The sequence below is a fragment of the Balearica regulorum genome, chromosome 7 (genome assembly GCF_011004875.1).
Source record: "Balearica regulorum gibbericeps isolate bBalReg1 chromosome 7, bBalReg1.pri, whole genome shotgun sequence".
Lineage (NCBI taxonomy): Eukaryota > Metazoa > Chordata > Aves > Gruiformes > Gruidae > Balearica > Balearica regulorum.
Window position 1 is genome coordinate 22473702 of NC_046190.1, and position 15644 is coordinate 22489345.

At 50.3% G+C, this 15644-nt stretch overlaps 1 protein-coding gene across 1 annotated transcript; it reads right to left on the reverse strand.

Annotated features, from left to right (window-relative positions):
* Positions 1 to 938: 938 nt before the first annotated feature.
* Positions 939 to 15297, reverse strand: LOC104630313 (2-hydroxyacylsphingosine 1-beta-galactosyltransferase). Its single transcript, XM_075758410.1, has 6 exons — positions 15214 to 15297; positions 6629 to 7476; positions 3672 to 3811; positions 3435 to 3511; positions 2832 to 3051; positions 939 to 1878 (listed from the first exon to the last, which is right to left on the reverse strand). The coding sequence occupies exons 2-6, from the start codon at positions 7472 to 7474 to the stop codon at positions 1563 to 1565; spliced, it is 1599 nt and encodes a 532-aa protein (XP_075614525.1). The 5' UTR covers positions 7475 to 7476; positions 15214 to 15297; the 3' UTR covers positions 939 to 1562.
* Positions 15298 to 15644: the final 347 nt, after the last annotated feature.

A 15644-nucleotide genomic window follows, 5' to 3' on the forward strand; every position in this document is an offset into this window, starting at 1 on the left:
TCCAGGAAGAGCAACTTCTGCCATGGGATAGTTATAGGTCCCAGCTTAGGTCTATGGGCTCTTCTCATCTGTCCTCAATAGCAAATGAGATTCTCATGCAAAGCCTTCTTCGCTGCAGCCCCTCTGTAAGCTGAGGGTTGGGGAGCGATGGCAGCACTGCTGAGCCTCAGAGAAGCCAACGAATAAGGCTGGGCACTGTCCCAACCCAGAGCATCCCAGGAGCCCAGCCAAACTGCTGTTGCCAGGCTGCATGTGGCAATACACCTTTCATCTGGAAAGGGAAGCACATGCAAGAGCAATCAAGAGCAGAGCCTGGAAGCACCAGCAAGGGCAGCTGTGGCAATGAGGTTGCTCTCTGGCTTGTGCCAGCGCTGCTATGGCCCCAGCTGAGAGCATGGAGCAGAGCCCTCAACCCTTGGCATGAGCCATCACCAGCTGGACCATCAGCCAATGCTACAGGTGGGTTGTGCAATTGCACCCAAGCATGGGTTTGCCTTAGAGCTCAGGGTGAGTAGAAACACACAGGTATCGCTCCGTATCATGTCCCCAAGTGAGGCAACAGTATGGCTGTTCACACTGAAATGAGCAGGAGTTTGTTTTCTTCAGAAAGAACAGAGCTTGTTGCTTCTATAAATGAACTGTATGGCCCATTGCCTATGACCAGCTCCCCAAGCTACTGACTGCTATTCTGTGGTCCTGGTACTTGCATCTATTCCAAATTCTTCTTTTATCACAGGTTTGGAGACTCTATGGGCATGGATGTATGTCACATGCTGGCAGAGGAGGGAAGACACTGCCTGAAACCCTGTGGGAAGACCAAAACAAGTCGCTGACAGAGGTTTGTAGGGATCCAGAGGCATGTGGAGACCGCAGCAGCAGTGAGAAGAAGAAAAAGCACCTTAATCTTGCTTGAACAACATCCTGAGAGAACTGCCACACAGGCGAAAGAATATAACTTTATTTAAAAAAAAAATAATTTAGCTTAAACACAAACAGGATTGCAGAGGGTTGATGGAAGCAGGAAGAACAATATTTACCCACAGAACTTAAACCAGACCAATTTCATTCTCTTATAGATGATACTTTCAGTGCCCTTCCCTGTCCGCAGTTCTACTTCAGGTCCTCACCTGCACATAAAGAAATCCTGACTCCTGGGGTAACAAGGCAGAGGAGAAACTCTGTCTGCCACACATGAAATGCTATTCCTACCTCCAGAGCCTCCATGGAGATCCAAAAAGCCAGAAGAGCAACACCAGCATCTAAACCAATGTGCAATAAAAAGGGAACAACTTGTACTCCTCCCTGGAGGTCTACCTACCCATGCCCCATTCCCAGCGCCCTGGCCAAGTGCTTCCACCCATGCCTGAATTTGCACCCCCGCCCACAGGTGCTGTGCACAGAGGTGTGCACGCAGGACTGTGCAATAGTCCTCCCTCCCCCCTCTCTTCTCATCCAGACCTGCTTATCTTTCACCTCTCTCCATGCCTGCGTGCCACACATTTCTTGGCATAGCAGCAGTTCGTTTCACAGTGACGGGATGTGACCTGGAACACGCTGAGCCACTACTGCAATTTCTTCTCTTCTGTGAAGTGGCCTTTCATGCAATTGCCATTCTGATACACAGGGCTGGCCCCCTTCCTTCTGCACCACACCATGGATTTGTAGAGGATGAATCCAATACTGGCCAGACACAGCAAGAGAAGAGCCAAGATGTCCAGGCAGAAGTACTCGTATAAGGAGAGGTCGTAGACAGCAGGGCGAAGATACGGTGCCCCGTTGTGACGAAGGATGTACTCCAGCCAGTACACTGTCCTGTTGAGAGCATGCATTGGTCTGTCCAGGTGCAGAGCTGAGATGAGCTTGGCCGCTTTTCTGTAGCTGCAAGGAAAGAAGACAAGAAGTTACCCTTCTGACAGGAGCTTCACAGCTGAGAAGTGGTCTGAGATGTCCAGTAGTGCTTTCAAGTCCCAAATGATACCTTGGGAGAGTGGCAAGTTTATTCCATAATTCTGTTCTGGCCTGCCTCAGAAAGTCACTCTGATGGCAATTGTTAGCCATGGCAGCACAAGCCAGAGTGCACCGTACTTTGTGTGTTTAAAAAGATTGGCAGCTCAGCTCCCGAGTCCCTGCTTGGTGGGTTCACGTGGATCGTTGCTTTCTGAGGAGAGGGGACCTCACCCAGCCTCAAACAATAGTTGTACACTTGATGACTGGCCAAATCCTTCAAGGTACTGAGTTGCAACACCTTAACAACGTACACTGTCAGTAGTTGAGAGCTCCTAATAGCTCACAAACAAAAAAACATTAAGGTCTCGGACAGCACTTCTAACAGTAGCAGTTCCATGTGTCCTGTCAGAAAGTGGGAGCCCTGTGTCACTGTGCTGGAGCAGATCTAGGAAAGGGAAGAGTACCTGGCTGTCAGAAGGAGCAGACAGAGCATGACCTGCACTAAACGTTTCTACAGAAAGTTGTTAGGACAAGACCAGGGAGGTGCCAAGGTGAGGTTGTGATCTCACTTCCCCTTATGACAGGCTGGCATTAAAAGGAGAAGAGATTTGTGCCTCAGCATCTCAGAAAGCTTTCTAAGAAAATTTACAGTCAGAGCCAAACAGGACTAGATTACACTGACAGCAAATGCTGGAGTATCTCCTCCTGGACCACATCTCAGGACTGAGGCACTAACACATCTGGCCAGCTGAGCAATGCTTCCAACTCTGCTTGGTCCAGAAGCCACCACAGGCTACATGGGTAGGGATCAATACAAAGACACGCTGGTCCCTACATAGAGTCTGCACCAAGGAAGACCTCGATGAGGCTTCCATATGCCTCACCTGGGGTCAGAGATAACTGTGATGATGGCCTGGTAAAGATCCTCCTCTTTTACTCTGCTCCAGTCCATGAGGATACCCATGCCCTTTGCCTGCACTCTGGTCATGATGTCAAACTGGTCTCCATAGAAAGGAAATCCTACCACTGGCACACCGTGATAAATTGCCTCGAATATACCGTTCATCCCGCAGTGGCTGACGAAGGCTTTCACGTTGGGATGGCCTGCAGGCAAAGAAATGGCAGCAGGTCAGTGCCTTCCGCGCTGAAACAGGGCTACCGGTGGCTTCCTCAACACATAGCATTGATGTATGTTTAGGGAAAACCAGGCATGCTGAGCAGAAAGGATGTTACCCTTTGGGAACACACCTGGCTTTTGGCAGCCCAAAACTTGCTGAGTAGGAGGAGGAGGAGGGGGGAGATAGGGACCAAGATGCAGCTTCACACAGGTGTTAGGCGAGGACCATGTTTTGTACAGATCAGGCTCACAACAAGAAACAGACTTAGACCCACACAGGTGCTGTTGTCCTTGTACACCTTTGCTGTGGTTTGGGCTCAACTCCAGGGATGTTGCTAGCGGCGCACACACACACAGAGCCCAGCCTTACCTAGCAGGTCGTTCTGGGGCAGCCACCCCATCATCAGTGTATTCTCACCCAGGTTTCTTGGCTTCTGCCCAAAGTATCTGTGGGAGGAGAAAAAAAGGGAAGAGAGACACACAGAGAACAATTATAAATTCAGTCAGGTCAAGAGATGGAAAGCAAATTCTGTGTTTTGAGATGAATCACACCTCAACATTGATTTTTGTCCAACTCAAATTAAGAGGAATCCCATTCCTTCCTCACCTCCACACCACCCTCTGCGGGAGACGAGCAAACGCACCAGCCATCTTCTCTACCAAGTCACTCGGGAGAGCTCGGATCCCAATGCCAAAGGAGACAACAACAACACCTGCATCTGCTGCTTCCACCCAGAGACGCAGACCCTGCGGGCAGAACACACACAGCTACCTTGAAGTCTTGTTAGAGAAAGGCCCTTCCCACTGTTGCCTCTGCCAGTAGAAAGTTGTCTACGGAGAGGATGAAGCCAAATGCACCTGGAGCACAAAGCTACATGGTTTTCATCAGGCCACAAACTCTAAAACCGCTGTGATTTCTGCACCCAGCCAGGCAGAAATTATTTGAGCACCTGCTGGGCTTAGGAGCTTGCGGGGAGGTGTCCAAAACTTGCACTTCATAGCACTACCTCCTGCTTTGGAGGTAAAGCAATTACTCTTTGGCAAGCAGGGCCCACATAGGAGCAGCCAGAGCAGAGAAGGAAATTGGAGTAAAAAGAGGAAGGTTATTTTCCATCACCACTAAGGCAGGAGGCCTGTCAGGGTCTCTATCTGTAGGCTGATACAACAGACGAAACATCATGCAGGCAGGGTCAGGAACAACATCTCGCTGGAGATTCCCCACAAACTCTCCAATGTCGAAGGCTCCTGGAGGTGGCAGAAGGTTTTGCCATCTTGCAGAAGATTTCTACCCATCTTGACAGCTACTCACAGATAGCAGATTTAGTTTTTGGTCACTAGGCTGAGAGGTAGCTACAGCTCCAGCAAAAACCACAATTGTTTGTCCTTCATTTAGAGGCTACCTACAATGCTACATAAACAGGCGTGTATCTAGAACAGAGCCTGCACTTTTTTTCAACCAGGGCCAAAAGGCTGCAGGGAGAAGAAATCAGCCACCACAGCTCCTGTGGACCAAACACAGACTATTCGTTTTTATGCCAGGCTGGCCTGAGCCTATTTCTCATTGCGGATTCTCTCCTGCTTCAAGTTTCCCATGTATCGCAGTCAGGAGCATTTTAGGGTAGTTTCATAAAATCTACCTTTGAATATGAATACTTCATTGAAATAAAGACTGTAGAAGAACATGAAGGGAAAAAAATAGTTCTTCCTGTTATTAAAGGAAAAAAAAATAGGATGATTAATTCAGAGTATCTTATTAATAGCAGTCTACAGGTTGGGGGATCATAGTACAGAAGAGTTAAAGCATGTTTTAGTGTTAATCTCTAGGGATATTTGCCCTTTTTTGTATACTTCAGGGACTCAAAACTATCTTTGCAGAAATGCTTAAAAAGCCCTAAACAAACCCAACAACCAAGAACCAAAAAGTTTTCAACTAAGAGATTTTGGTTTTTCCATTCTCTTGAGTTTCACATCCTTTGAGCAATACAACCACTAAAACTGCTAAAGAAGAAAAAGTGCTAGTTTTACTTTCCTAAATAAAAGTATAATGACTCATAAAACAATTGATTACGTTATCCATTATAATTGTGCCTTAACATTTGACTTTCAGGAACGTCACTGAAGTTGCTACGGAAGCATGGTTGACCACCAAGAGTTCTCACCATCTGTCAAATACATATTTGTATTTCCGAGTCCTAATTAGAGGAACTCACAATCACGGTGTTTCAATTATGAGGAAATAAACACCTTAACTACATAACTCTGCTCCAGTTCAGATGGGAGATTCCTTAAGCTACACCTAGACCTACAGAAGCCCGCTCTCCTGCTGGCATCCCACAACCTGGGTACACACATGCCTGCCTGCTAGCACAACAGCCACCGCCTACTGCGGGGCTCCGGACTTATCTCCATCGTTCTTCCCTTAGGCGCCCTGGGATAAGTTCTGGAAGCTGTGAAGCACATGAGTAATGCCACAGCAAACAACTCCCTTCTTTATAACGCAGGTGTGTACGTGGCCAGATTGGACCAAGCCAGTGTTTTGCAAGACCTGTGAGGTAGCCACTCTCTGACACAGCTTTTGGAGCACCCGACGTGTGTTGCATTACCTGCATGCCGTGCCACGTGGGAAAGGGAGATGTGCAGCCATACGCATCTGGAGAACTTCTGTTCTAAAGCACCTGACCTCACTTTTTCCCTTTTAACTGGAAAAAAATTGGTACCCAAAAGTTTTTCTCTATTAAAGCTGCCATCAGAGATCTTGACAGGCCTCTAACCTTACCTCCGTTTTGGACCCTTAGTTGGGACACCAGGACAACCTGACTGCCCAAGTGTCATTATCCAGGTCTATTTCCCCTCAGCGTTTGTAAAAGTGGTCAGGCAATGGGAGAAATGGCAGACAGGTCCTGCTCTGTTCCAATATTGTCTTCAGTTTGAGGCTTTAAGAGCTTGTCCCTCTGAATTTATTACCGGGGATAGGGAGGTACAGGCCAGAGAAAGCCTCTGGGATGCCTGGGGAGTTCTCCCTCGGGGCTGGACCTCAAGAAAAAGGGGATGATACACTTCAGTTTTGTACACTTTGGGATTCCGCATTGAATTTGCTGAAGGAACAAGCACAGTTCTCCTCTATGGGTTCTTAAGACTACAAGCTTGAGGGCAGAAACGCCCCGCGAGAAATAGGATTAAGGAGGAAATTCTGGATTGACAGAAATCAGTGATGAAGCATTGAAGACTAATTGTTCTTCTCATTTCCGCTTCAAGTATAGGAGCAAACTACTCATGATCAAGTCCCAGGGGCAACACTGCCAATTTAGGACTTCCACACACCACTTTACACAGACAGTGAAGCCAAATTCCACTTTAGCATGGACAACTTAATTCTGTATCTTCCCTGCAACCTCACGGTCCTCAGTGCTGCTTGTCTTCCTGCTGCACCCAGGCACCATAACACAACAGCTTTCCAGACTCCTGGGGTGTCAGAGCATTTACAAGACTCTTCAAAAGCAGATTTGCACTGAATAGCTCCCCAGGTTAATGTGCAATCATAGCTCAAAGCTTTTCTGCACTTACCACTGAGAGGGGCTTTGCAGGCTCAGCAAGGATTCCCCCTGTGAAAATGACATGGGGGAGCGTTGGCCGGGGAAAGTCCAGCACCACATCATTACAGAGGAAGAAGAGGCTAGTTCCATGGACAAGGTCCAACATGGATGTCTTTGGCTCCACTTTGTGCTTCTCCATGAGACGTTCAAACTTGGGCAGGATGACCAGCTTTGTGGCCACGCGAGTGATCATGTAGACTAGGAGATTCCAAGTCCTGCCAAAGAAGCTCATCCTGTCTGTCATCAGGGAGTTGAACTCGGGGACATAGGCAATGGGGGAAGTTGCACCAATCTCTGCTGGGAACCAGAAACCAGTGGAGATCACAGCATATTTGACACGGAGAATGTGGGCCAGGATAAAGCCGCACATCTCATTGGGGTCCACCAACAGCAGGTCAAAGTGCTCTTGCTGGAGTTTCTGCAGAAGGGTAGAGTTTCCCAGCACTAGGTCACAGTTTTCCAGGTACTTCTCCAAAAAGGAAAACATCTCCAGAGAGGTCATCTTCCCTTGGAAGACACGCTTTATCTTCTCCTGCACCCAGGCATCTGCACTCTGTGTGCTGAAGATACCCCAGTACCTCTGCATGCGGAAGCTGGGCAGGTAGGTTTCCACATCCCGACCCTCATGAAGTAGCAACACAGGGTCATGGCCTCGATCAGTCAGTGCCTCTGCCACTCGCATGAAGACTCGCAAGTGGCTGTCAAAGACTATGGTGGGCATGATCAACACCTTGGCACAGTGAGATGGCTCCAGACTGAATGCAGCCACTAGGAAGAGAAGAGCAGCAGGGCATGGTAGCACCTTCATCGTTGTCATTGCTGCTGGGAGAGAAACATGTCATTAATATAGTATGAAATGCTCGGTCATGTACTTGGGCAACTAACAACTGGGATTGTAGCTGCAAGCCAGAAGCTCATGAACTGGGAGAAGAGAGCAGTCTGGAGCTCATCACTGAAAAACAAACAAGCCCAACAAAAAAGTGTGACAAAAATAATAAAAATCCCCCACCAAAGTCAGATGCTAAGGTGTATCAGGGGAGTTTTCTAGAAATTCAGAATCTCTTCTCTATGCTGATCTGCTCCTAAGGCTCAAAACCCAGTAGACTGACTTGCAGAGTGTTAGAGAGGGAGAACAGCCAGAGGAGCTCTGCTGGGTCACAGCACCAGCCGAGACACTCACTGCTCTATCCCTGGTTACCGCTACAGAACCAGCACAGCTGGATTTCATTTCTATTTCTGCCCAGCCAGAATGGCTGGTTCCCTCTGAGCCCTTGATGTCTGTGCAAGCTTGCTGGGAGGTCTGCAGAGCCCGGTGGGAATGCTGAGAGGCACGCTCTGGCTTTAGCCCTCACAAGGCTGGCAAGGCACACTGCTAAGCACAGACAGGGTGGAAGCGAGCCTGGGTCACAGCAGGACCCTCCAAGAGGAATTGCAATCCCAGAGAGCACAGCAGGGGTCTGGAAGGACAGCTGCTCCGCTACGGATCAGCCGTGGAAGGCTCCAGGGAAAGGGCTGGGAAGGGAAAGCGGGTGCCAGGATACTGATGCACTGGAAGAAGGCAAACCCAGAAAGCAACCCCAGAGATACCATGCAACACCTGTGGCACACTGACGTCCCTTAGTCACACTCTTGCGGCCATCGACCTATTCCCAGTTTGGTGAAACACCCAGCATTTCTGTTGTGTAAGGGGTGTTGCTACATCACTGGAAGTGAACGCGCCTCACCCACACCTTACATTATTTTGGGAGAAGAATTACATGATAATTATTTGGGAACAGTCAGAAGCAGAGCCACATCCTGAGGACCCAGTTCAGACATGCTAGGAAGGGTGTGTGGGGGGAGAAGTTACAATGGGAACAATTATAAGTGGATTTTGGATGGCCCCGCATGCTGAGTCCCAGGGGGGCTGTAGGGATGTGGTAGAGCAGCATTTGATCCAAGATTTTCTGCCAGCCTCTCCACTATTGCTTGATCAATTAAGAGGCAGGAAAGAAAGTCCTGGATAAGATACTGCTAAATACAATCTTCAGACTCCCCTCAGCAGCTGGATATGTCTGGCCAGAGATAGCGAGTGGGGGTAGAGACATGGGAGTGTAAAAGTGCCATACTCTTCCCATTGCTCTCCTGTCCCATGGGAAAGAAACAGAGCAGCTGCGGGCTGAGACCCTCCCCTGTTTCAAAGGCAACCAGTGCTTGGACTCCCACCCTTCCCACCCAGGGCCAACTGGGTGGCAGGAGCAATGAGAAGCATGAGAAATGCTAGCAGATACCAAGGGGGTGGTTGGACACACAGAGCAAGAGCTCCAGGAAGATGGAGAGAAAGGAGAAGGGCTGGAGAGAAGAAAGCAGAAGCCTTGTGAGGAAAGTAAGGATCTGCTCAGCATCCTGCCTCCTTGCCAGTCAGAACAGGCTGGCTCGTGCCAGCCGCGCTGGCCCCCACGGAGCTACAGCCCACAAAGCTGGTCTAGTTCTCAGCTTACTTGAGAGGCCCAAAGGGGATTTATCCTGCTCAGCACCAGGGAAGGCAAAGCATTTGGCTGTGACATTGCACAACGGATCCAGAGTGCGTGCAGCTTCCAGGGAGAGAGTGAGGGATGGCAGCCCCTTACTGCTGGCCTTCCCCAGGACAGTGGGGACCTCAGGACAGGCTCCATGACAGCAACAGGTATAGGCTTGTCCTGAGGCACCTGGTGGGTCATACACACATGTAAGTGTGTTACGAGGAGCAGAAGAGGCAGTTTTATATGTGGGGTGGGGTGCTTTCTCATTAGGCGATAAGTAAAAGATGAAGAAACTGTGCAGGTGAAAGGAATAGTCATTTTAAAAAAAATTGTCACCCATCTTCAGCAAGGACCATGCCCTACCATGGACCTATGTACCAGCCATTGCTGAGACCCTCAGCTCTCACCCTCTGGGGGCTATCAAAATCCAAATGACAAGCAAGGTGTCAATCTCAGCCCTCAGGCCAGGGGCAAACGCTAACACAGGAGACTCACAGACTGCTCTTGGCTGCTTCATCCTTCCAACCTCAGGAGCAATCCCTAAAGGTGCTAGCTCAGGAAGCTCTTCTCCTTGCCCAGGCAACAAGGGAGGCTGTAAATCTTCCTGAATGGTGGGAGGGTGCCAGGCTGCAGGAAAGGACCTTTTTTTCCTACCCCAGCTCAATACCACCAGAGCAAATCTCTGCTCTGCACCCAGAGAGGTACACTGAGCCAAGGAACTAGCTCCAGCCCTAGATCTGTGCTGGATGCACAGGCAGGTTTTCAGCCATGCACATCCCTACTTTTTAGTGCTCCTGGGATGTAATGAAGGCATAACTACCAGCTCTAAGGGCAGCACTCTGCTGGCTCCACCTCTAGTTCAGCCACAAGTCACTGCTAGGATCTCAGGATGACAGCAAAGGGGAAAGGAGAAAAGACCTAAATCTTATGCACACACGGGCTAGATGTGGGAAGGCTCAAACTCCACCTGCTCACGCCCCTGCTTTACCTCTTACCAACACCGGACACGCAGCTACAGTCGCCTCATGAGTTTTGCATCAGGACCCTCCAGCAACGGTTGGGTACCACGGGTAGTGCAGCTCCGTCCGCAGCGTGGGGCAGCTGCAGCCCAGCCCTCTGGGTACAGGAGCTCAGCTGCCTGCCCCAGTGTTGCGCTGCAGAAGGGTCATCTTCAACAGAAACCTCCAAACCGCTGGGCACAGGAACGCAACTCTGCTGGGAGGTGAATTCACAGCCTGTGCCTCTGCAGAGGTGTGAAATCCAAGTATACGGCAGATCCCACACTAGATCAGAGAGCAGAGCAGACAGAACCACCTCCTCATTCGTGCTCTGAAGTCCCGGGCTAGGGGCTAAATCAGACAAATATTGCAAGAAATAGCACTGCCACTGAAAGGAGAAGGCTTGTAGAGGGAGAACATACCCTTCCCTGCTGTCATGACAAGCGCTTGGTAAAGCCATGCAAACTGGCTGATTTATGCAGAGCAATCCCCCTAACACCACAATTGACACTAACGGTCAGAAGTCAAGATTCAAGAAAACTACTAAAAAAGCCCGTGCCACCAAGGCTTTAAGTTTCACTGCTGCAGCATGCAGGGCAGAGCAGGCATCTCGGCAGGAGCCAGGACCAGAGCCTGCTCCAGGAGGGGTGGGCAGGGGGAAGCCCTCACACGATTGCCACTGCAGGCAGCAGCATCCTTCCTGCCCTGCACGCCTGGCCACCATCAGCTGCTGGGAGTTTGCTTTCAAAGCCACAGCAAAGCACTGAAATTGAAATGGGAGACAGCAGAAAGGGAGCAAAAAGAAAACATCTCTCAAACTCTCCTGAGAAACCTCTTAGTGGGCTGAAATTTGCCCCTTGATTTTGCCCTATTTAACATGTTTGACAGGGTATGATTTTGATATCAATAGATTACATCAATTTAACTTAAGTGAAGTAACTGAACAGCTACAGCTCTGAAGATGTTTCTTTAATTCAGGTGCCTTTTACTGGGTTGAAGTACTAAAACCTCTGACAGCCAGCAGTCTGAGCAGAGAAGCCCATGAAGAAAGGGCAGCAAACAGACCTGCATTGGGTTTGTAGGGCAAGGTTGGGGGGAGGAGGAGGGGGCTACAGGGGTGGCTTCTGCGAGAGGTTGCTAGAAGCTTCCCCTGCGTCTGACAGAGCCAATGCCAGCCGGCTCCAAGACAGACCCGCTGCTGGCCAAGGCCGAGCGCATCAATGACATTGGTAGCGCCTCTGTGATAACAGAGTTCAGAAGGAAAAAAAACCACCATGTAGCAGGATCTTTTTGCAGCCAGAGGAGTGAGAAGATGTAAGAAACTCCGCAGTCAGTGCAGAAGGAGGGGGAGGAGGTGCTCCAGGCACCGGAGCAGAGATTCCACCTGTAGTCCATGGAGGACCCCACGCCGGAGCAGGTGGAGGCACCTGAAGGAGGCTGTGGCCCCGTGGGAAGCCCACACTGGAGCAGGCTCCTGGCAGGACCTGTGGACCCATGGAGAGAGGAGCCCACGCCAGAGCAGGTTTGCTGGCAGGACTTGTGACCCCGTGGGGGACCCCACGCTGGAACAGTCTGCTCCTGAAGGTCTGCACCCCGTGGAAGGAACCCACACTGGAGCAGTTCATGAAGAACTGCAGTCCAAGGGAAGGACTCAGGTTGGAGAAGTTTGTGGAGGACTGTCTCTCATGGGAGGGACCCCACACTGGAGCAGGGGAAAAGTGTGAAGAGTCCTCCCCCTGAGGAGGAAGGAGCGGCAGAGACAAGGTGTAATGAACTGATGACAACCCCCATTTCCCGTCCCCCTGCACTGCTCGGGGGGAGGAGGTAGAAATTGGGAGTGAAGTTGAGCCTGGGAAGATGGGAGAGGTGGGGGCAGGTGTTTTAAGATTTTATTTTATTTCTCATTCCTCTACTCTGTTTTGCTTGATAATAAATTAGATGAATTCTTTTCTAAGTTCAGTCTGTTTTGCCCGAGATGGTAACTGTTGAACAATCTCTCCCTGTCCTTATCTCGACCCACGAGCCTTTCACTACACTTTTTCTCCCCTGTCTAGTTAAGGAGGGGGAGCGATAGAGCAGGTCTCGTGGGCACCTAGCCTCCAGCCAGGGTCAACCCACCACAAGACCTCATTGCAAGGACCCTGCCCTTTACATGTCTCCCTCTCCTCCAGTACTTTGTATTGCCTAGTTCCTGCCAAGGACCAGGAAACCCACATCCATGGGACTGCATTATTTCCCTTCCTGCATCTGAGTCTCTATCCAGCTCTTACACACAGTAAGAAGCATTTTCGCTGTAAACTTCTCAAGAGTTAACAAAGGAGCACAATTCATTTGAAGCCAAAAGGAAAAACGGCATCTTCACTTGGATGCTCAAAACTCTTCCTGGAATAAGAAACCAAAGTTTGCCTCATCTGTTGGGTGTGATCCAGAAAAAACAGGACCATCTGCTACCATCAAGTTGATGACAGCCAACCCAGTTGTGGCTAATTTATGGAAGCCAAAACTCCGTGCAGGCAGGCAGGTATGCAGCTCAGAGCAATTCTGCCACTGCAGGAAGATGTTGCACTACAAGCAGGAGCTGCCCAGGAGAATCTCTAGTAAAAACCTAGAGGATACAGGGCTGTGTAAAGTAAACTTAAAGCATATGTTGAAGCAGGGGATTCTAACCATCAATCACATCCAACCCAGTGCTTGGTGGGCTTCTGTGCTCTGGTTTTGGATTATCACAGACAGCTGCTTCACCAGTCACCTGGGTAAATAACACTAACACTAAAATACTAATATTAGTATTCTGGTATACTAATATTAGTATTACAGTATTCTAATACTAATATTGGTATTTTAGTATAGAAAACAATAAGCAAGAAAAAACCTCTTCAAATATAAGCCTCCCCAGGCAGCCTGCAGCCCTGAGATTTTAAAAATTTTGTTTGCACACAGAGTGAATAGTACACAGACTGTCTGCTCAGGACACAGACACACAGTGTCACTTTCTAGCATTTTTCTTTTGACGTCTTCATGGCAGCCCACAAAAAACACAGAGAATGAAGAAAGCCCAGATCCCCAAAAGACCAAATGGAACAATCACAGCAGTGATCAGGTCAGCATCAGAACAACTCCTACTTTGTACCACACTCAGTGCTACTGCTTCCACGTAACAGCATCAGAAGTGTTCTGATCATCCATTTTGGACAAAGATTGATGGAGTCCCCAGTCAGTTCCAAACTTTTGGGACCTTGGGCCACCTTCAACATCCTTCTGGATCATCAGAGTTTTATGGAGGAAGCTCTACAGGCAAGACGGGAATCTGTGGGCCAGCAGCAGGTTGGCAGTCCATAGATCACAGCCAGGGAACCATGGTATTAAAGAAAATACTGGTCCATAACAACTGAGAAAAGTATTAATAAAGATCTGTATCTCAGCTTGTCAAGACATTTGACACTACACACATCTTCAAGAACTCAAGCTGGGGGATGGTGTCAAACACCACACATCTGCTTCCCCACCTGGCCTCTCATCATACATTAAATCAGTCCAGGTGGTTAGTGAGATCTCCCCCCACTCCATATCCACAGGCTTCCTGGTTGTCTTCTGGAACGGACAGAGATGGTTTGTGACACCATGATGCTCTGCAACAGCAAGTTCTTCCGGAGGGCCATTTCCCCTCACTTGCAACACAATTGCAAGACAGAGCAGCAGCTGGTGCGAAGCTGCGCTCCTTGTGAGCGGTCTCAGGTCTGCAGCATCGAAGCACTTAAGAACATTATTTGTAATCCCTGAATGCAAGAGACAGAAAGGCTCGGGGCCATTTCCAAATACTCATGTGAGCCATAGACCTTGAGATGAGAGCACATGACAGTTCAGTGCACGTTTTAGTCTTAAGAAGGGGTTATGTCTGTATGACAGTCAAGTTGAACAAGTTCTTGAGAAAACTAGAGAGAGATAAGTGCACCAAACTTTAGAGAAGTGGTCAAGAGGGGTGGGGAAGAAAAGTCTTCCATTTACTGCCCTATGATTTCAGCTTCTTTCTACAGAGAAGCGCCACATTAAAAGAAAGAAGTCATTAAACACCCCAGAAGGTTGTGAAACCTTGTGTAGGAAGCGCTGGGGATTGATAAAGTCCTGACAGACAAGTCCGATCACATTTGACAGAATTACAGCAGTAGAGAAGCTAACGATGAGTCTTATCTTCAATAAAACAATTGACACCCTCACATTAAAAAAAAAAAAAAAAAAAACCAAAAAAACCCCACAAAAAACCAACCAAACCAAGCGGCTCCTTGGCTTTGAGCACACAGGAGGAATAAGACCTGGCTGAGCTGCCATAAACAAGGGTTGAGGAGGGATGGATAGGATGAGGAGGCAGAACAGGAGAGGGAAGACACTCCTGAGATCTAATCTAGAAGAAAACGAAGCAAGTTACACAAAAGCACTTTGAAGATTTGTTCAGGTGCCAAGGCTCTGATCCTGCACACTTAAGCAGATGCTTAACTCGTGCCCTTTAGTAGCCCTATTGAAGTTACCCAGGCTGTTCACACACGCCAGGGCCAAGCTGACAGCTGGCAACTTGAACCGTTTCCCTCTTTCCTTTCCAGCAGCAGAGGAGCAGTCAGGTGCCTCTGCCATTAGCTCAGAAACTTCAATCCAGCCCTTCAGCGTTCACCCGGAGCGCGGCTGGCAGGCGTGCAGTACCCGGGGCTGCTGCCATTGCTTGCACCCACGCTTCACACCGAGCCAACCGCCTGCGCAGCCCACCGACCCCGCGAGCACTCAGGGCGGAAGGAGGCCCCTCGTCGCACGGCATTCGGGCGGAAGGGCCGGCGGCGGGGCAGACGCCGCAGCCCTTGGCCGTGCTCGCACCGGCGGCGGCGGGGCGGTCTCCAGGACTCACTGCGGGCGCCCCGACAGGCAGGTAGCGCAAACCTGTGGGGCCGAGAGCCGTGCCGACGGGATGGAGGCTGAGGACTACCGACCGCAGCGCTGCCGGCTCCTCTCGGACCGCCCGCCCCGGACCCCTCCGCCGCGCCTACCCCACCGGCAGCGGAACCGGCACCCACCTGCAGCGAGTCCCGCTGGGAGCGCGGCCCGAGTGGCGGCACAGAGAGGCAGGGCGCGGCAGTGGGAGGGGAGCGGCTGCCGCCCGCCCGTCTTCCCCTTTCAGGCCGGCCGGCGGCGGGAGCGGGCGGGGCCGGGCGGTGCAGCCCCAGCCCAGGGGCCGTCCCCCCCGCCCCGGCCAAGCCAGGCGCTTGGCCGTACGGAGGCAGGGTGAGCACGGGCAGCGCCTGGCAGTCCCCGCGTCTGTCTCCTGCCAGGCCAGCGTGTTAAAAAGGTGTCAAAGCATCTCTCCCGTGACCGGTGGTGGACCCTACTTGGATGCTCACAGGGCTAGGACCCACTCCGAGGACGGGAACAGGGGGCTGCACACGCATTAGTCCAGACAGCAAAATGTCTAGGATGGCACGCAGGGGAATTAGGCAGCTAGGGACAG